Source organism: Rhea americana, unplaced genomic scaffold (genome assembly GCF_003343005.1).
Source record: "Rhea americana isolate MKP2758 unplaced genomic scaffold, rheAme1 scaffold_95, whole genome shotgun sequence".
NCBI lineage: Eukaryota > Metazoa > Chordata > Aves > Rheiformes > Rheidae > Rhea > Rhea americana.
This window is the reverse complement of record NW_028187144.1, coordinates 3,451,150-3,472,075: the sequence shown is the minus strand read 5'-3', so window position 1 is coordinate 3,472,075 and position 20,926 is coordinate 3,451,150. Positions and strand designations below refer to the sequence as shown.

The 20,926-nt window shown below is 39.1% G+C and overlaps 1 protein-coding gene across 1 annotated transcript; it reads left to right on the top strand.

The window, feature by feature from the left end:
• Positions 1-2,307: 2,307 nt before the first annotated feature.
• Positions 2,308-19,160, top strand: GTF2F2 (general transcription factor IIF subunit 2; the record flags this gene model as incomplete). The annotated part of the gene is made up of 3 exons (XM_085325006.1): positions 2,308-2,407; positions 11,336-11,479; positions 18,279-19,160. Coding segments are annotated over 3 exons (364 nt in total), but the record flags the coding sequence as incomplete, so codon positions are not given.
• Between the last annotated feature and the right edge of the window lie 1,766 nt (positions 19,161-20,926).

Genomic DNA, 20,926 nt, shown 5'->3' with positions numbered 1-20,926 from the left:
TYGTGGTGTCGTGGTGCTCCCTGAGAATGTGCAGCAGCCCATCTGCTGTCCTCCACTGTCCCAAGGGTACCTTACCTGGTCGGGAACGGGCAGGAGGGAAAAACAGAAGAAGAGAAAGGAATGGGAGCAATCAGAGGAAAAGGAGACTACCAGAAGGTCTGAAGAAGGTTATTTTGGTGGTCTAGTGACAGATCACGTATCCAGTTTTCCTTTGCTTTCAGAGCATGGTGGATTTAGATGTCTAATCCGTCTCCAGGAGCCCCCATTTCATGACTAAGAGTARTATCGGCAACAAGGTTGAGCAGGAAATGTGCGCCAGCTTCTGTTACTGAACGGAGAATGGTGAGAGAGAAGAAGTGAGGTGAAAGATAGATACAGTTGGGAAGAAGGAGGACTCAAAAACTCCTCAGGACAAAACAGTAGGAAAAAGGGGGAAGAACTGTAAGAGAAGATGATAAAAAAAAAATAAAAAAAAAAGAGACTTTCATAAAAATAAATAAATAAATACAAAGATGTTATTGAGACCAAAAGAGAAAAAGATTAAGCAATGAAGAAGTGGGGGAAAACACAGACTTGGAAAGAAGATATTGATTTAGCTTTCCTGTAATGCCCGGTGCTTCCTTCTTTGCAAAACTTAAGCATTCAGGAGACCTTTGGTAACAAAATCAATAAAATCTGTAAAATTATTTAATTAGATTGAAGACCAAAAGATAAACCCTCATGATAAAAACTTTTRCCTTTATTTGCTCGAGCAGTGGTAAAAAGAGCTCACTGCTCATTTACCCAGAGATCGATTTCCCTTCAAGCTGAGAAAAAACAGGCTACATTGAGACAGAAGAAGGCATTGACGTACCTTCTCCTGATTTAGAAATTTCAAATACAGGGCAGTGATTGTTTACGCGTCGTTAAAAGTATAAAACAAATTGCAACTTTTAAAATATTCAAGAGGAAGCAGATATATACCTATGTACAAGAAAAAACTGCTGGCAACTATTGTTCAGAGATGCTAGATTTGAAGGGCTGATTTTATTTCCAGTTTCTATAGTTGGTGAATTTACTGCTGAATTTAACATTTATTTCAGATGTGATTTATTTAGGTTGTTCAATTTAAATACAGGTTTTTGGATATGTTACGTTTTTATTGAAATAAAGAGATCAGTGCGGTCTAACATTTCCACTCTTTTTAATGCCTGATTTATCACAGATTTGTGTTTTACATTAGTAAACATGTCATTACTATTTGCATTAATGTCATACTTATTTTTCTTTTCAAAGCAGCAAACATTACTACATTTATTACTGTAAAAGTTTTACATTGTGTCTCATGAAATTTGATTCTTCTGCCTATAAAATATACCTTTGAAAACAAAATTACTTCACTGATGATAACAATTTAGCTGTATCTAAATATTAATGGGATGTGTCATGAAGACCTTCTCTCCAAAGGGATGTTGCTSTCCTGCTGCTTTCTCAAGCCTGATTTCTTGTGCCTGCATTTCAAATAGTAATTCCTCAGTGCTAAAACCAAAGTAAGCAGAGCGCTCTGTCTGAACCATCCTAAGTAACCTCCAAATTACACAGGCAGAAACTTGGCTAAATTTGTTCAACCTCAGACCTTCTCATAGTCTTTCCAAAGTAGGACTGTGGGTCACCTTTAGCTGTTCTGTTGAGACTTGATTGCACATTGTTTTGAACCTGGATGGAGTTCTCTGCATTCATGTTTTTTTAAAAATGTGCTCTTCAAACAGGTATTTGGATGCTGTTGCTGAATTATAATGCCAAAGGAAAGGTTAGGGATTTTTTTTTCTTTTTTTAACCTTAAAGTACATCAGACAGTCATGAAGTCTGATGTTCCCTGTTGTCTGAAAGTCTATAAAGGTAAATTAAGAGTTTTTTCAGCCTTCAGCTGAACAATCTAGGAGATCTTTTTTTTTTTTTTCTTTTAATTTGGATTGGTTTTGGTCTTCATTTAAGAACAAGGGCTTCTGTTCCACCTGGGTATCAGGCTTTGGGGATAAAATTTGTATTCTAAAGCAGTTTTTGGATAAGTTTTCTCTTCCCTTCAAATTGCTATTTTTCAGTATTTCAATATTTGCTGTAACATACAGTGTCCTAATAATCCATGGTGTTTTCAAGCAGAAATAGAATAGGAAAATTAATTCAGAGAAGTGCATTTGTTTTGCCGTATTATTTGTTTGCTGCTGACCTTTGRTAAGGGCTGGTTTGTACTTGCAGACTTTTAGATTTCATTTTGTTTGTGTGCTTGTTTGAAACTTTTATTAATTTTCTTTTATTTCTGTTTTGAAGGCTACAGATAGAAGAATCTTCTAAACCTGTCAGGCTATCACAGCAGCTGGACAAAGCTGTAACTACCAATTATAAACCTGTGGCTAATCATCAATATAACGTAAGTAACTTTTAATGTTCTCACTTTTCCTCTTAGCCAGTACAAGTCTCTTGGGACTCCCAGAATCTCTGTAGACCTTCTGTCCAGACCTTCTGCAGTCTTTCTGCTCGCTAGCAGGCTGCTATCACTGGAAATGTTCCATTATATCTGTTTCTTTTTCCCCCCATAGTTTGTTTTCTGGGTATCTTCTTTCTCTCTCAAGACCAACATCACTGAGGTCTGCCAATTCTAACTCTCTTGTGTTACCTGATGGTGGGCAGATCTCTCTTACACCAGCCTTTTTTGATTCCTTTATTACATTCTTCCTCTGGTCATTTTTGGAAATGTAATTTTAAAGTTTTGGAATGAAAGGCAGTTTTAGCTTTGGGCTGGGAAATGTGGAAGCATTCCTTTGGGCCAAATAAAGTATCGTGTGGAGGTGAGAAATGACTAGAAAAATATCTTTAGTTTCCAGTCCTCTGCAGGAACTGACCTAAGTAGAAAAGAATAACAACTGATACATCTTTTTTACAGTTTCATACCTTCACAGTACATTTTATCTTTATTAGCTTTGCCAATAATACACCCACACTTGTGTTCCAGATCAGTTGATGTACATACAAACTGTAATGTCCTTTTTCTTAAAGATCCTGAGTAATTTATATGTATGCATATATAATCACTGTTACTGTTTGAATGTGAGAAGTGTTAAGTCATACTAAAAATGAGTCACCATGTTAGTCACTTAAACTTTTACACTTTTTGTTAAGATTTTATTTACATAAAACAAATGACAATATACTCTGTGATATTTAAGCATTATTCCAAAAGGCAGTCTCTTTCCACAGAACCAAAAAAAATCATTTCCCTCTCATAGGACTGTTTGGAGTAGTTACTGTTCAAAGTCTTTAGCTATACATGGATGATCATACCAATATAACTATTTCAACTAAGGGAATGGCATTTAATCAAAATAGTCACACCAGTATATCCTGCAATTTTATATGAATATATGGATGCTTTATGGTGCTACTGCTATTTTCCTTCTTTAATTCTAGAATAAGCTGTAGTGATTTACAAAGTCTCTTTCTACTGGGAAGCTCTGACATTTCATTGACACTAGCAGTATAACTGTACCCTAAAGGCAATCTGTGAATCTTTACTCTAGTTGCAAACTGCTGTCTTGTTAGCATCATAAAAATTTGAGTCTTGTCTAAGATTCAGGGGATAACTGTGTAACAAGATTCCTTAAAAAAWTATGATGCTTATGCATGCTAGTGATATGCTTTTAGCAGTTACATAGCTGTCCATTTAATGGAAGTCTATGGGCAATATGTTTACTCTTAAATCTGGCTAACAGCATTTCGATGGGAGAAGTCTAGTGGGACATGCTTGTGCTTGAATCATCTTAGCTTTCCCATGACCCTGAAGACCCAGGCAGAACAGATTCCTACAACATCTTTCTTCTCATTATGTCTTTTGTTAAAGTTCAAGGTAGATGGCTCGAAGGGCAGGAGATTGGGAGAACAAGTCCACAAGCTTCTTATTTTTCTGATGTTTTGAAGCTGCAGCTGCTTTCTTGAAATGCACTGCATTGCTTCTGATTATATGAAAGCTCCATCAGGAGCAAGACTTTTCACAAGACAAAAGCAAAAAGATACAAATTACCACACAGGCTGACTATGTTCAGTCATCTTCCAAGGAGTTTCTGAGGAAGGAATCAGTACCTGCTAACCTAAAAAGAGGTAAAATTTCCTGAAGGAAGAAGTGATAGAATATTAAATGGAGTTTAAATGTGGCTGCTCCATGTGCTCCTAAATGATAAAAAGATACAAAAGGAAGGAAAGGAATTAGGCATGTAGGTGGGAAATAGCAATAGCTTGTTTGGATGCCAATTTTGCCGTTAGTAATGAAAGGCAAAGTGAATATTTTCTCTTCAGAGATTATATTAAAACTGCCTATTTATTAGCAGAAGTTACAATCTCATTATCATATATACCATAATTATAATTTAGCTTCTTTTCTTCTCTGAGAAAGGGACCTTCATTTTCTGCATATCTGTAAATGATATGCATGTCTACAGGGTTGCAATGTTAATGTTCTTGCAGCTGGAATCTTCGTATTACTTAATTATGTTTCACGCTGCAGCAGAAAGTTCTCTGGGCCCAACTGGGCTATCCCTCCATCACTTTCAGATCACGTCTTTCAGCAAATAAACAGAATATCTGGGTTATTATACAGGCAGTGATCATACTTTTTTTTTAATCTTATTAGTGTAGAACAGAGTATTTATGACCTTACAGGGAACAAAATAATTGATTTTATCCAACCATTTCCAGCTACTTCTACCATAATAAGAATTACAAAAACCTGATGTTTGGAGGAATGTGTAATCAAATTATGGACGTCTACTGTTATTTTCAATTTCCCTGAAATCTCCAGAAGACATATACCAAACCCTGCAGAAATTTTTTGCCTGTAGAGCTCATGAGGGCCTGATTAACCTCTAGAATATTGTAGTGTTGTTTGCTGTTGTAAAGATGCGTTTGTAAAGGCAATGCTCATTTTAARTGCCTAACATGTTAATACAGTTTTGTGAAGGTTGAGCCTGATTGTCAGATTTTAACATGTAGATTGCTTTCTGCTGTTCTGAAGTACACACAGAGCAAGAGATACTTGATAGGGTCTTCTCAATTTTGTACAGTACCAGAAACCAGGATGGCACTGTGTGAAAAATCTGGGAAGAAGGCCTTGGGGTAACGGGAGTTGCATTGTAACCAATATGCATAATTCTTACAGCAGTCTCAAGTCAAGAATGGTTCTGGTTATTCTTTCAGAGGTTTCTTCTTTATGTTCTCCCATGTTCTCATTTTCTCTGATTGCAGAGGTTAGTACCAGTGCTCCAGGTAGTAGGAAAAATTTTGTTTCTTTTTCTTCAGTTTAGCACCAGGTATCATGGATTTATTGTACATATAGATACAGATTGACACTGAGATAGATAGGTGCCAACCATTTCCTTTTTGAGATGGTCTTCAGAATAATAAACCACCTTAATTTCATGTTCTTGTAAACAGAAATTGAAAACAACACTTTTTGAAAGTAAATTACACTTACTCAGTAAACATGAGCAGTGAGTGGAGGAGAATTAAAAAAAAAAAAAAGTGGCTTCTGTAGTAAGTTCTCCTTATGTAAATTCTTCTTTTTCTTGCTAGCTGGAAGCCCTGTTCCATGCCATTTACTATTACTTTTACTTTGCGGATATTTTCTACAGATTTCTGTTCAATTGATGGGTTGCCTTCACTTAACCAGTTTCCTCTTCCACTGCTCTTTCTGGTCTGCTGCTGTATACATACACCTTAAGAAGCTCTACAGCCTGAGAGCCTTTGCATCTTCCTTGATATTGTGTAGCTCTGTCCGTGAGACCAGAAGTTGCAGGTGATGTGTCACACTATGAAAAGTTGTTCAGAAAAATTTCAGCCTGGCAAAGGCTTACTTGAAGATGCAGATTTGTTTTCTTACCTTGCTCAATCTTTAGAATATTATGTTGATAGTGGTGGTCCTCATGTTCTTACTGATGAATTTCAGAGTAAGGTCAATAGCTTTTTTCAGGCACTGGCTTAAAAAAAGAAAAGAAGGTTTTACATTCCCAGTTCCAATTTCAAGGAATTTTGAAAAAAAAAAAAAAAGTAAGGCATTTTTATACTTCTTTCAAACATCTTCAGATGAAACCTCTTGGTTTCACTTGTCATGCCTTCTTTATCACCTTTCTATTAACTGTCAAAGAAGTGTAATACATAGTTTCTGAATTAATGATACCTTCAGGAAGGCAATTGTGGCAGTTTTTCAGCAAGCTTAGCAACATACTGTTAAGGTAAACAAAGAGAAATTGATTTTTGTATGAAGTCTTRCAGGGATAAACTAGCAACTTCTACTCTTGACAGCTTGTTCTAAAATGGTCCTTCCTTGAAATCAAATCATATTTTAATGCTTTTTAAATTTAAAACTACACTATTTAAAATAAATGTAAATCAGTTTACAGTGTACATGCATTCTGTAACATGACTCTCTCGAAGTATTTTGAGCCTACTGCATAAAACAGCTTGTTTGCAAAGAAAATAGAAAACAAGAAAATGAAAGGGTTCATTGTAACGGTATGAACAGTGAATTCACAAGACAAAAGAAGAAAGCAGCAACAGATACCATGCTTTTTTTAAAATAGCATTTCACAATGCTCTCTGTTTTTAGACAACAGTGGGAGCTGTTGCTGAAGTTGGAGGCAAATAGTAGTGTTGCTAATTAAAATATTGGCAAMTGGGACACCAATTGCAGATTACTTGTTTTTGACAAAGAGAGGGTTTGATCATCAGTTTTATATGAGTTGTTTTTATATATTAATGAATTATGAATTTTAGAATATTCACATTGCAGGCATATACGGAATGCAAACACTTCAATTTATTTTAAATAATCTAGAGAATACAAAACAGAAAGTCCTACTGGGAAGAGTTCATTGAACTGCTAAAATAACAGAGAAAGAAGAATGCTGAGTGTGAGGGTTTACTAGAAAATAAAGACTAGGCTTCAGCTAAAAATACCGCTTTATTTTTTTTCCAGCAGACTCCTGTTCAGATCATTAGGATTTGATACCCAATCATGAAACAGTCTTATCAGAGACTTAGTATCAGTAAAAATAATTTTGAGAATTTCCGTATCATTGCTTTGTTCCTTTGTGTAGGAAGTATCAATATTATAACATTATTTTTTTTCTCCAAGTTGCTATCTAAGCAAAGTTGTTGCTGTTTCATGTTTGAAGAGGTACAAATAATACCTTGGATCTTTTTAATCGTTCTTTGAGATTCTCTTGATAGTCACTGTAACTTTTCTTCATTACTTCCATATTACTTACTCTTTATTCCCATAACTGTGCCAAATACAGAATGAAAAGCCTCAATACTTACCTCCTGTTCTTGCTCCTTAAAAACAAAACTAAAAGCCAGAAAGGGTAAGATTGGTTTCTTCCTTCATTTCAGCTTAACCTTCCACCTGAGAAGGTTGCAGTTGGTTTCTGTTTCTGTTTTTATTCTTCTTGTTCATTTTGGTTTTGATGTTTGGAGAAGTAGAAAATTGCAGAAAGGTTGGTAAGAACAGACATAATAGCTGCACTTGTGGCAGAGTCGTGCAGCCTGTAACTTGCCGTCTTCGGCTTTCACTCCACATATTTCAACKTTTGAGTCAGAGAAAAGATACCAACCTCAGAGAAAGATGCAGAGATCTTAACACTGAAGAGTAACCTCAAGTGTTTACAGGAAGCCAGAGCTCTGTCCAGCATTGCAAATGGAGATGGTGTTGTCTTTCCAGTTATCTTCTGGAAGTGTCAGATGCCTTTCTGACAACAAATTAAGGCCAGATAATCCATCTCCTCCTCTTTTAAAACACTAACACATGCATACATTTAAAATATCATTATCAAGCTAATGTCCCCAGCCCCAGTGTCCCATAACCACTGTTTTGAGTRTAATAGGTGCCTATGGTGAAGTCGGTACGGTGCTGTTTGGTGGTGTTAGCCAGGACAGAGATTCATAGCTTYRCTGGAAAATTCTGTGGATCCRTAAGTCAAAGAAGATTGAAAACTCRGGCTCAAGAAAGCCCATTGCAATTGATTGTGGTGGCTAACCTGAGAAAACTCTGCTTCCAAGAAAACAGAGTGTTAATGTCTTGATTTTTGAACAGGATCCCATAATTTGCAGCTCTTACCTTCCTTGCTATGTGCAAGGAAATAYGCAAACAACTGGTCGAATGCTTTCTGCAAAGTGAGGCCTTTCTAAGTGTGAATGGAAGGTTTCTCTAGCAATTGTTATGTTAATTAATCCTATGGGGTAGTAATTCGGGTCTCTGACTGTGAAGTACCAAAAGAAAAGACTTCCAAAATATACAGTGGAAGGGAATTCTAATCATAATAGGTGCTTTCCAATGATAACATGAAATACAAATTTTAGATTGTAAGCTGAGATAGATGTGACAAATTCATGTATTTTTTTAAGAGCAAAGGGACARTTATCATAGCAACATGAATTTAAAATGCATGTCTTGAAGTCTGCATACTTTGTTGTCCTCAGGATGCRCCCGTGTCCTTGCAGCTAGTCCCTGCACCTTTGTATTGAGTTAGAGCATGACAGTGGTAGATGCGTAATTAGTAGATGCTTGCTCTTGAGGAATGCTTTCTTTRGTAGGAAAAAAGTAAGTGTTCAGCATATACCTTCTTAGGAAATTCTCATTTGAAGCAGGTGTAAATTAAATGCATTTTTAATACTGCARACTTTGGCTGGTGTCAGATCAGTTGAAAATGAAATGCAAATAACTTTTGGCAATCAAACAGTAGATTGGGTATACTGCTTAWGTAGCAGGTAGCAGAAGAAGCAGGCACTTAGCCTCTCATGCATCTTACATTTCATCCTACATTTCATGCAATAAAGAGCCTGTCTCCTCCTCCTTCCCAGTCTTTGAATTGTTTTCTTTTGGTGCTTTATACAGAAATCCTTGTTATTGTACCAGGATGTGGGTAGCACTGCATTTTGCAGACTCAACAGTGTTTCCTCCCTGTTCAAACATAGTCTGTAGGTCACAGCAGACTTTCAGATGATTTCAGATTTTCCTTTCTTCTTCAGTACCTGCACGACTATGCAAATGTACCCAGTTGAGAACTAGGTGACTGCTTTGCTGGTGAAGTTGCAAGGCAGGTAGCCCTGAGTATATGCTGCTTGGTAAAGAATTCAACATAGAGTCAGGAAAATGTATTGTGCTCTTTATCTGTGTAGTGATTTTCTATTGTARTAATGGATACTGATCATATTTGGGATTTGTAGTTTTGGCTGAGTAGACTTGTTCAGATATTTTTTTAACATCATTGTAGTTATACTGCATGTGTTTACAACTTGATACAGTCTGCTTGTATTATACTTACTTAGAGTAAATCGTAAGACTATCTTGGTAGAGAAAAAGAAATGGAATCCACATCAGGGCTTCTGAAGCTCACAATTAAAATGTTTTCAAGGTCAACAGAGAGTCCTAATGATTTGTCTGCTGGACTTGGAAAAGAGGAAATATTTCAACATACTATTATTTATAGCAAAGCCRGTGTCCTAGATTTATGCTTCTACTCTGGTTTCTGTGGAGTAGTAGTTCTGCTGTAGATCCTGGCACCCAAGATGATGTTATGTAAAGTTGTGTTACTTGATGTTGAAGTTTGCTATTGTTAAAAAACTGTTACCGTTTTAAAGATTTTTTTTTAATTACAGAAACTAAAGATTTAAAGAATCATTACAGTTTAAGAAATCACAAAAATATATTACTGGATGAAAATCAGTTGTGTGRGTTTGTGCAGAGAGGATGTGTCCTTTTTTTTACACTGTCGTAAAGTTGGAAAGGCAGAAAAGCATTTGGATACAGAAACCCATCTTCAGATTGTGAGCAGAAGCAACAAACTTCAAGCTACGGGTTGAGAATAATTTTTCTCGATCCATTTAAYGGCATAAAACAGTTTCCTAATTTGAAAGAGGAGGCTGGCTGGCCAGAGGCTTATGAGCAAGGGTAATAGTCTTTAGCCTCTTTGGGACAGATAGCAAGAGACAATCTGTTATCACTCAGAGTGTAGGAGGGAGGTAGCTGGAGATGAGCTGTGGGAGGAATTAAATCGTACYATGAAACTAATGTCTCTGTGAGAAATAAGATTTTTAGTATCCTGTAGAACCATGAGTTTTCCTTTCTAGGCTTCTTCTCTGAAGGCTTTCCTTGAGGATCAGTTTTGAGACATCAGAGGCAGAATGATCCTTTTACAGAAGTATTATCCCAGTGACAACCAGGCCATTACTGATTTTGTGAATATTGTGTTGTGCTACTTTCGATCCGTGTATGTAGCTCCCCTGAAAGCATTTGGTGATTACATGAAATATATTAAATTCTGGGACACATGGGTCAGTTCCAAGGAGTTTGATAGTTCCGTTATTGAGGGATTTGTTGAGGTTGTTGGAAAGATGTATTGGCAAATTTTGCATTTGTTACTCTGACATGCTTGGATTTTGTTTGTTGTGTGCYGTCTGTGAAAATCTTGCTTCTGATGATGGATTTGGTAGAATGCAAGAGGTATTGGGGGCTCGTGGTGACAAAAGTTTTGCAAAAATCTCTTTAAGATACTGTCATCTTTTGCAGATTGTAGTAGTTTAATATTTTTCATATATATTCTAGAGTAGGGTGGAAGGTGCCAATGAGGTGCCTGTATTTGCTTGAAGTTTTCTTCTTGGACTATAGTAAATTTGTCTGTGATACTCAGGTTTCTCCTGGAGAGATACCACCCGTTTRCTAGGAGTGTGTCTTTACGTGGTAGGGATTGTGTTTATATTGATGGTGATTGTCTCAATGTTCTCTCTGGATCAACTGAGGTGGTATCTACGGGTGTACTGGGTGTACACTACAGGCGTTTGCATGTGCTTCACATGGTTTTTGTGGTGGTTGTGGATRTAGCTGTGTCAGTCTGTGGATTTTCTTGAATTTGGTAATTTGTAAGTTGTTGAGTTTAATATTTGTGATGATACTTCAAAAATTGGTATCAAAGAGATGGAGTGAAAATACCAGCTCAGTTCAGATTCCTGTGCTGTTGTTAGTTCTCTCTTTAGATTTGAGCACATTTTACAGGCTCTGTTTCTGATATTTTACAGATTAAAGCACAGATATTTACTTACCTGAAAAGATTATTKTGCTGAAGACAAAATGTTTAGTTTATGTTCATAAAAGTGCATTTAAGTGCTCAGAAGAAGATTTTCAGATGAAAAGCACTGAGTCATTGAAGAGTGTTTCGTTAAATAGGGTTTTTTTAATATCTTAATGTTCAGCACTGAGAATTATCCAATGTTACGTATGAATGTCTATAAAATGTGTTTTGTATCCAATTGATAGATTGAATATGAAAAGAAAAAGAAAGAAGATGGAAAACGGGCTCGAGCTGATAAACAGCAAGTGTTGGACATGCTTTTTTCAGCCTTTGAGAAACATCAGTATTACAACATTAAAGACCTGGTGGACATAACCAAACAGCCAGTGGTACGTACTAGTAGTSTTGTAATGTAAATATTTTCAGTAGTTACTGTTGTGTATATTTTCTGTGTATAACAGATAGTTTAATATCTACCACATGCCTTTGAAACAGATCTTTAAATGTTATAACAAATGAAATCATCACATTTTACGATTCACTTTTGGAGAACTATGTAGGATACCAAGCATTGCAGCGAGCTTGCTGTCCCTTGGCAGAATGGAGTCAAGTAACTTAAAAGGTCTTTTTCTTGTTTGGGTTCTGTTTAATATTAGAAATCACATTTTCTAATGCTCTGATGTCTCCTATGCTACTCCTGTCCTTACTGAAATAATAACTTGATTCTGTTGCTGTCATCAACCAGGTACTTAAGTAAGTAGTGGGTCGGAGCTTCATCCAGTCTCTGACCTATACCTTGGTGTAGCATGAGGGGTTATTCTTGTCTGCGGGTCTAGAAAATTGTGGTGGTGTCTCAGATTTCAGAGAATTAGTATTAAATGCATACATTATCCATGCCAGGAGCTCAGGCATCATGCCAAGATTCCCAAAATCAATAGATTTCCTTTACAAATGGAAGGATTTTTAGAGTGGAAGTTTTGGGATCTGAAGTTTGGGCTTTGTGGTGTTTTGTTTTTAAACACTATTCTCATACATGAACTGGAAAAAGCATGAACACATATGCTCACGTTATGGTTATGTTATCCTGCAATATTTACCAGGCCCTTTATCTATGAACCTTAATTTCCAAGTTCTTTCCCTTTTTCCCCCTTCATTTGAGCAGACCAGGTGGCAGCAGGGGGAGGCAGTGACACGTAAAGTGAGTGACTGTTGCTCGCCGACCAAATGCAGCTGCAACAGCTGTAATTCTTGAGCAGAGATAGGATGGCAGGTCAGGAAACCTTATTGCCAATGTCTTTATCTCCCTCTGCTTGCTTTATCACAAATGAGCACCTGTAGGAGATAAAGTTCTAACATAGAAAAATTCTGAGTTTGTAGAATCAGTGGGAATTTTTTTGTATAAATAGTTTATTTTGTAGGACTAGCAGAGCCTGGGTTCCAAAGATTTACATTCCATAAACCTTACCCACCGTCATCTCCAAGCTCTCTTCCCATGCTAACCGCACATTGTGATTATCGGTCAGCTGGCTTCTGTTGAACAGCATTTATAACAGCTAGTTTTGCTTGTTGTGTTCTGTGGTTTTGGTATCCTTGATACTTTAGATTTTTCCACTGCTGACTTTGATACCTATCCACAGCACAGCTGTGGTTTTCAGAAAACTTAAAGGAACTTATGTTTGAGTTTAAATTAACCAAGAGTTTCAAACTCTAGAGGGGAGGCAGATGAAGGAACAGTGACAGCTGGATTATAGAAATTCTGATTTCTTTGGAAATGACAGGAAAAAGTGGGAACACTTAACAGTTTTTGCCCAAATTCATATTAAGGATGAAGTGGATATATATCAGAGGACTGGAGTAATATAAAATACACAATTCATTCAGTTGAGAAGCTACACAAAGTTGTTACCCAGTTCAGATACTTGTAGGTCTGCTTTGCTATAGCACCGTAGCTTAAACTGTCAAATAATGTGTTCATTTCTTTTATTTAATTCATTTGTCCAATGAGTCAGCTCCTTATCTGTGTGGTAGGAAAGACTTGTAGGACATGGAAGCTGAGGAAGGAATAGGAGGAACATGTGGAGAGAATGGCAAGAAAATTGTCTGTGTGTTTTTTTTTTTATCCTGATCACTCTGAATGTAAGTAGGTGCAGATTTAGCCCATCTAACATAACTGAAGGACACCAGCTAGAAATACTATCACCCTCAACTCCCACTTTAACGATCAGAGGGAAAAAATGATCTTTTCYTCTTGTGTTTGTGATCTTGGATATACTTGTCTTTATGTCTTGACTCAAAGGAGCCTGGAGAAACTGTGCTTCTGACACAAGTTTCTTCTGACACAGGTTCGGCAAAATCTTTGCCTTAGTCACTGCCTTAAGGATTGGATGGTGTAGGGTAATTTTGTCTTATGTGTTTACAAAATGTATCACATGAATACTTTTATTACATTTATGATAAATTTCTGTACCAATCTATATACTCGGTGCTGTTTTCATGATGTGCCCCTGAATACCTGTATTTTGCCCTTAGCATAGTGGATCTATTTTATGTACTTTCTTCTTAGCAAAACTAACCATTATTTTCTATGTACACCATAGTAATTCAGACACGTTAAGAGGAAATTGTAAACTAATTTGACCCAACATTGTGTTTTATTTGGGCAACGTCTTCACATCTCTGTTTCTTATTTGAGTCTCTACAGTCATGGCTAAAAATCCCAAAGTTTCACGGTCAGCAGCTGGAAGGGCTCTGTACCTGCCCCAGTCCTTACACTTACACTTACACCCTTACTAGATGACAGCCCATATGCTCTTATTTCTCTGAGGGCTCTGAGATTTATCAAACTGTTAAATCCTTTCCCCCTGAGTGGACTGTGCAGTCTCAAGTCTTGAACTGTGCGTGAGAGTACTGACTCCTTGCTAATTCCCAGATGGGTTTTTGCCATAGGTGTTTATGCCCTTCCAGCTTCCTCATAACCAGATATTCGGAGAMGATAAATGAACTAAATCCTCTTCCTGACGTCTGTCTTTGTTCACTTGACAGCCAATATGGTGGTAAATTTAAAATTATCTTTCAGTACATCATCTACCACTCATCTAAACCTACTGTAATTTCCCAACTGGGTTCCCTTTAGAAGCTTCTCTAGGGAACTGCTAATGGAATTCATTTCCATTTAAAAAAAATATTAGCCGTAGTTCCCTGCAGTGTAGCCGGTTTTCACTCAGTGTACAGGTTTTCCTGAGGCTGCAGGCTTTAACCTCTGGCGTGAAACTTTTTTTTCTTTTTTTCTGAAAATAAAGTATCTGCTCCTGATGCCCCCTGTGACATTATTGTTCATAGAGCTGCCATACCTCATAAAAAAAAATGTAAAATGCCAACAGGTTGAATAGGCGTGTTTTCCCCATGCTGTAAAGGGTTGGCTGTTAATTAATCTCTGCTGAAGTGTTCACTGCTTTATTTTCTGTCACAGTGTCTAAGATTTTCTGGGTATGTAATTTCTCCTCTGAATTTCTACGTGWTGAGGTTATTTTCAGAGTTGAGAAAAAAAATTTACTGCTGCTGTCCTTTCAGCTCACATTGTAATGAAGTTCTAGATGCTTACACCACTGGCTAATAATATTTAAAGTGCACTTTCTAAAGGAATCAAAATCTTGGTTAGTGAAGTAACAAATAAATGAGGGCATTTTTCTTGCATAATGGTAAAGGTGAATAGTAAATGGGATCCTTGCTACAGAATAAATTAAAGGCTACGCAGGAAGGTACTGCCATCTTTTTTTTTTTTTTTTTTTGAGAACCTGGAATCACAAAGTAAGTCTGCTCTGAATACAAACGACTGCCATGTTAGGAAAAACTGGGTTTTGTATGTTTCTAACAACAACAACAAAATACTATTGTGGTAGTAGGCAAATCTGTTGTCACCTACCCAGAGGTAAATGCTGAACGCTCCATAGAAATCATTGCAGTAATTCTAGATCTGGACTGAGAACAGAATATGTTTTTATGTGAGCAATCAAATATTTATCAAGAATGGTTCTCAGGGCTTGGAAGAGCAAGTGTAGAGCAAACGTAGGATTATCCCTGATTTACACTTGTCTAAAAGCTCCGGCAGTTCAGCATTACCTAGTGGCGYGGGATGGCTTTTCAGGTTCAGAGCCCGAGCTGCCCTCCACCAAACCGGGGGGTCTCGTTCCCTCCCTGGGGCAGGGGTGGCAAACGCAAGCGCGTTCCCCGTCCGCGGGAGCTGCAGCCCACAGTCCCGTGAGCCTCCTCAGCCTGCGCTCGCCAGGGGCAGAGACGCCACGTCGCTCTCCGGGGTGGGTCGGCTGGTTCGGTTTTGTCCTTCTGTCGAATTTGCACGCGTGGAGGTCCGGGTCTGAGAGCTGGATCCGGTTAAAAGTCGCCTTCTCTTACCGGCGTGGATGGTTTGGAGGCCTGAGCAAGCGGCTCGAGGCGAGAGCTGCGCGGTGGGAAATGCCACCCCGAGGCGCTGCCGCCGCGTAGCAGCGGTGCTGCTGGCAGCTGCTCACCCTGCTCACCCAAAGGGTTTTGCTCAGCCTGAATCCTTCGGATCGCCACACTTTGGGACCCGGCTCCCAAGATGTCGTTTAAGGCACCCAGCCCTGTAGCTGCATGTGGATCTGCTTAATGTGACTGAACTGCTTTTGGTATTCTGGGTTTGGATTTTTTCTTTTTGTTTCGGACTTCTCGTTAATCTGTGCTTGTGGTCCAGAGCAGCATTTAAGCTGGAATCTGAATACGTTTCCTCCTGCACCCTGACATGCCGTGACGCGCCGGTCCGTGGCACTGTGGAGAGCTGCCTCACCTGTGCGCACGGGGTTGCAGACGAAGCCGTGCACGTGCAGCCTGTGCACGTCCTCGTGCGCAGCCTTCCCGCCTGCCTTCCTCAGCTCCTTGCAAGCGTGCTCTGCAGTAGCCTCCGCGCTGTGCAAAGCTGCCGGCGCGCTGAGCGCTGTTTTAGCGAGCGCATTTGTCTTAGCTCGCAGCCTGGCCTGTCTGATGTYGCGTACGACAGCAGCTCTGCGTTGCATCAGGTTCGGTAAGGTGTATTAGAAGATATGTACTGATCTCTTGCTGCCATCTGCTGGGGCTCATGCCAAAGGCATGAAGAGTCCTCCCTGCGGTACGACTCGAAGGCCCCGCTCCCGTGCCCTGCTCCACCGCACCCCCACTTCAACTGAAGAACCGAGAGAAGAGCCTAAAAATAAGCAGGCTGCATGTGCTGTCTGCTGTCCTGATTTTTCGTACTCRAAAGACAAAGCCGTCTTTTAAATAGCCCTCACTGACGTGGGGTAGATTTTGGGGAGTTGTCTAGACACAAGTCTAGGTGTTGTATCAATACTAGAGTGACTAGAGTAGCTATCAGTTTCTTTAAAAAATACATTTTTTTTACTGGCTGAAACCATACTCCGGTATAATTTTATTTATTTCCTGACTTTTCTATTTGGCAAAGAATGGGAATAGTGTAAAGAAGAGATCGGGCGATCAGCCCCTTTTCTTTTTATGCTATGTCATCAACAAATAACTGCTTTTTTATGAGTTGGGCTAAGTTGATAGTATCATTTAATATAATTGTAGATACAGAAAATACAAAGGTTCCAGTAATGCTTCCAAAAAGGATTAAACTGCCCAAACTAAAGCAATTGTAAATTCAGTGTGGAGATTCTCAAACTGTGGTCTGTGGTTGCCATGGCAATCCTCTGAAGACCGTACTGATTAATATTTAAACAAACAAACAGGCAAATGGTTCTTTAAAAAAATTAAACAGATTACTGGTGTTTATTATGAAGAGTGACATTTGTGGGCTGTCTTGTGTCAAAAGTTATACTACTGGTTATCATAGCCTTTTTTTTTCCTTCTTTCTCTTAACTGGCCTTGATATATGAATATATTAGAAAATTCTCTGGCTACTACTCAACGTTCCTCTAAAAACAAGGCAATAATAAAAAGCTTAAAGCATTGCAAACTGGCCTGAAAACCATCAGGCTGGGATCAGAATAAGACGGTGAGTTTCGGCATGCAGAAAGTCCAGAATCTGCTGGCCCCTCTCCTGAAAGCCGAGAGCTGCTAGCTCAAGCCATGAAATTCCAGCAGGACGAGGAAGGTCTTTGGGATAACACTGAGATTTTACAAAAATTGAAAAGTGACAGTGTTAAAACTGGCTATATGAATGTCCCACCGAAGGTCACTGGAAACCGTTTAAAATGAAGATGTGCGTAGGCAAAATAATACAACACGAGATGAGAAAAGCCAAGATCCTTTTAAGGACCTGAAAAATAAGATTTTATAATCTCTGGCTTAGAAGGGATAGTGTTGGTTTTAACTGCATATCCGCCCGAGCACTGCGAGCCCGCGGCGTGTCCGGGGAGGGCTGTGGTGGCTGAGACAGCTTACGGCCACCTCCGGCAGCTCCACGCGCGTAAAATCGCCCTCGGCGTGGTTAACTGTCAGAGGAGCRAACAGAAAACACGTCAGCACCCACGCTCCCTCGTAGTATGGTAAGAAGCAAAACAGYACGCAGATTTTTAGACGAACCGCGTCCAACGCTTTGGGTTTGTTGGACGTACCTCAGCTTTTTGATTTTTCAAGAGCCCCGATTTTAGGGCAGTGCTGTAGAGTCCTTACCTGTAGGTGTGCTGTGATGACCTGCCCCGAATCACCCTCGCAAGGAGGTTAAGGGCTTTTCTTGGTGACCCTTGGAGCATCTCTTGCTCCAGGACGTGTCTTTCGGTGCCCTGGCAGGACTGTGCCCTTGGCCAGCGCAGAARCTCTTGGCTCTGGGATTTCCCCTCTTAGCCCCCAGCTCCACTGTTCTCCTTTAACCTCTGTCGTCGTYTGGGGGTTTAAAATCTGTCATGTGTTCATATGCTCTAGGTGACCCTGCTGAGCGGGGAGGTTGGACTAGATGATCTCCAGAGGTCCCTTCCAACCTCACTGATTCTATGATTTAAAATGTAGAGAGTAATTATCGCACAACTAATCACGTAGCATGTCAGAAGTCAGTGCGATTCAACCGTATAAAGAAACGTGTTAYTGCTGTCTGTCAGGTTATTTCATTGCCATTTTTATTAGCAAAGTAAATGTGATTTGGCAGATCTTGTGGCATCAGGTTATAAGAAAGATCCATGGTAATTACCTGTCTTTATAATTTGCAATTTTGTTTCCTTTCAGATATACTTGAAAGAAATTTTAAGAGAAATAGGCATCTACAACGTTAAGGGGACCCACAAAAACACATGGGAGCTGAAGCCAGAATACAGACATTATCAAGGAGAAGATAAGAGCGATTAACAAAACTGTTTCTGAAGCAAAAGAAAACTATAGATTAGAGTGATTGCACTGAGGGAACTGTTGTGGGTTTACAGACAGGACTGAGCGCAGCTCAAGTCTACAAGATAAATTTAAATTAAAACAACTGATACTTTGTAATTTTCCTTAGCTTAATTTTTTTCAAATGAATATTTCTTGTAAGTTTCTATAAGTGTTTGTCTTTGGACAAAAAAATATTTATAGAATAAACAGCTATTAGATTTATCTTTATTAGAGATCTTCTGAGTTCTGAATTTACTTTTTTATTAAAAGCTTCTTCATGGTTTTTCTAAGCCTTGATAACTTTGAAGGAAAACATGGCCTAGAGGAAGCCATAACTTTGTGGTTTTGCATTCCAGTAGCACCAAGTTCGTACACTCGCTCCTGCTGTGACTTTTAAGGGCTCAGCGTGGAAGGCTGCAGAGAGGCRCGGGCATTATGCTCCTTTGCAGCTCGGGCTTTAGGAAAAACAGCCACAGCCACGGTGCTCACCGCAGTCCTCAGACTTCATGGGAACAAATGAACACACACCCTCACAGGAGAAAAACCCAATAGCAAAGACCGCTTGACATGCAGGTCACAGGAGGAAGACAATTTCTTCCACGTGATTACTGAGGGAAAAAATGAATAATCTGCCTATTAGGTATATCAAGGAACAGGTTTCTCTTTTGTCTGTTTTTTAAAATGTTACCGATGTTTCATGTTTAAGTGTATCAATAAAAGCGGTATTCTAATTTGTACCAAGTAATGTTCTGTTATTGACTGAAAATATGATATGATTTAGATATTAGGTATGAAACTCTTTTTAAAACTTCGATTTTATCCCTGGCTTTGCCATTGGGTTTCCATGTGTTTTGCGGAAGATGATGGCTTAATGTATCCATGTCTCTGTTTCCCCATTTTTGAAATGCACGTTACAAGGGTCATGTATTCGGCATCCTTTGGGGGAGGAGCGGGGGATGAGATGGAATAGGATGACTTCATTATATTTCCTAAAGTTTTGGCTAAAAACCAAGCAAGGAAAACAGAGTAAGGAAAGCCCCATTACTCCAGTAAACCAGTAACAAAACAAAAAGTGAGATATTTTTATAGCATGAATGTCACGTTCTCTCATGTACCTGAGGTGTGTATCAGTATGCACACAGTAATAAAATAATTGGTGTATTTTCAAGGCAAACATTCCAATTTGGGTACACTTTAAAGTGATAAAAGTGTAGGAGGGGAACTGAATGCCTTAGAAGGTTGGTAAAACAGCTCTGACCCCTTTGTGCATAAATCACACCTTTTCGTTTCGCTCAGCTCGTTTTTTTTGGAATTGCTCATGGAAGCATCTGTGTACCCACGTGCTTCCAGCTGGTTCCCAGCTTTCTAGGACGTGAGCTGTCAAGCCCATAGTAGATGGACCGCAGAGTCTTCTTGACAAGCAGACCGTGTGCCATGGCTTTGCATGTGCTTTCGTAACTACTGCCATTTACTCCTGTCTCCTCAGATTCTGCTAGCAGTATCCAGTAACTGCTGCGAGAGATATTTGAGGATGCTGAAAGGAACCCAGGAAGTCGGCGTCCTTTTTTAGCTACGGTACGTTATGTGCTCCCCAGCCAGAGCCAGAGCCTGCACGCGTTGCTGTCCTTGCCACGCTGTTCGAGCCCTCCGGAGACTTGCGTTCGCGAGCAGCGTAGGCTGAAAACGCTTCCTTGTAGTGAGTTGGGCTCTGCTGCTGTGTTGGTACCATGTTTGAGCAGCTAAGAYGCCTAGAAATTCTGGATTGGATTCTCTCTCGTCTTGCTCCTCAGGTGGCCAGATAAATCAGGGGACTGCTGTGCAATTCTGCTTTAGCAATGCCGTAATTCATGGTCRCAGGTAAAAACCATTGCACCATTTCAGAGGGAAAAACATTAACTAGCTTAAAGCTAGTAGGATTAACCTAGTAGGAAAGATTTTTTTGGATATACTTTATAGTTTTATGTGATTTCACTGCTTTACAACTTGTCTTCAGTTAAGAAGAGCATAATTAGTCAAAATACCATGAAATGCCGTAAGCATCTAAGTAAAAGTAGGTATTTCATTGACCTGCAGAGGGCCTTTGGACAGAGTAAATAGGCTTTCCTTAATATTAAGGGAATGTTAAGGAAAGGGTATAGAGCACATCATTGGTTTTTATTTTACATAAAATTAAATTTTATTGACAAAAAATACAGAGAGTGCTAGAAGTAAACTAGCAATGGAGTTTTCAACCAACAAGAAACAAAAAGATTGGGGAACGTCAAGGCACCTTGTTTTACTTGCAGGCTTCTCTGCAAGTAACGCTGCCAGTTTTCAAGGTAAAAAGAGAAACAGGACAATGAGGAAACTCCGTATCAAAAAACAACCGTGAAACGTTAGGCTGGCATGAACTAGAAGGAATGTCCAGTGCAGAGTCTGGAAGCCAGGCAGCTCATTARACACTCTTTTTTCCTGCTTCCAGCATGATTTTGAAGGCTTTCTAGCTTGTTAGTGTGCAACCGGAATTT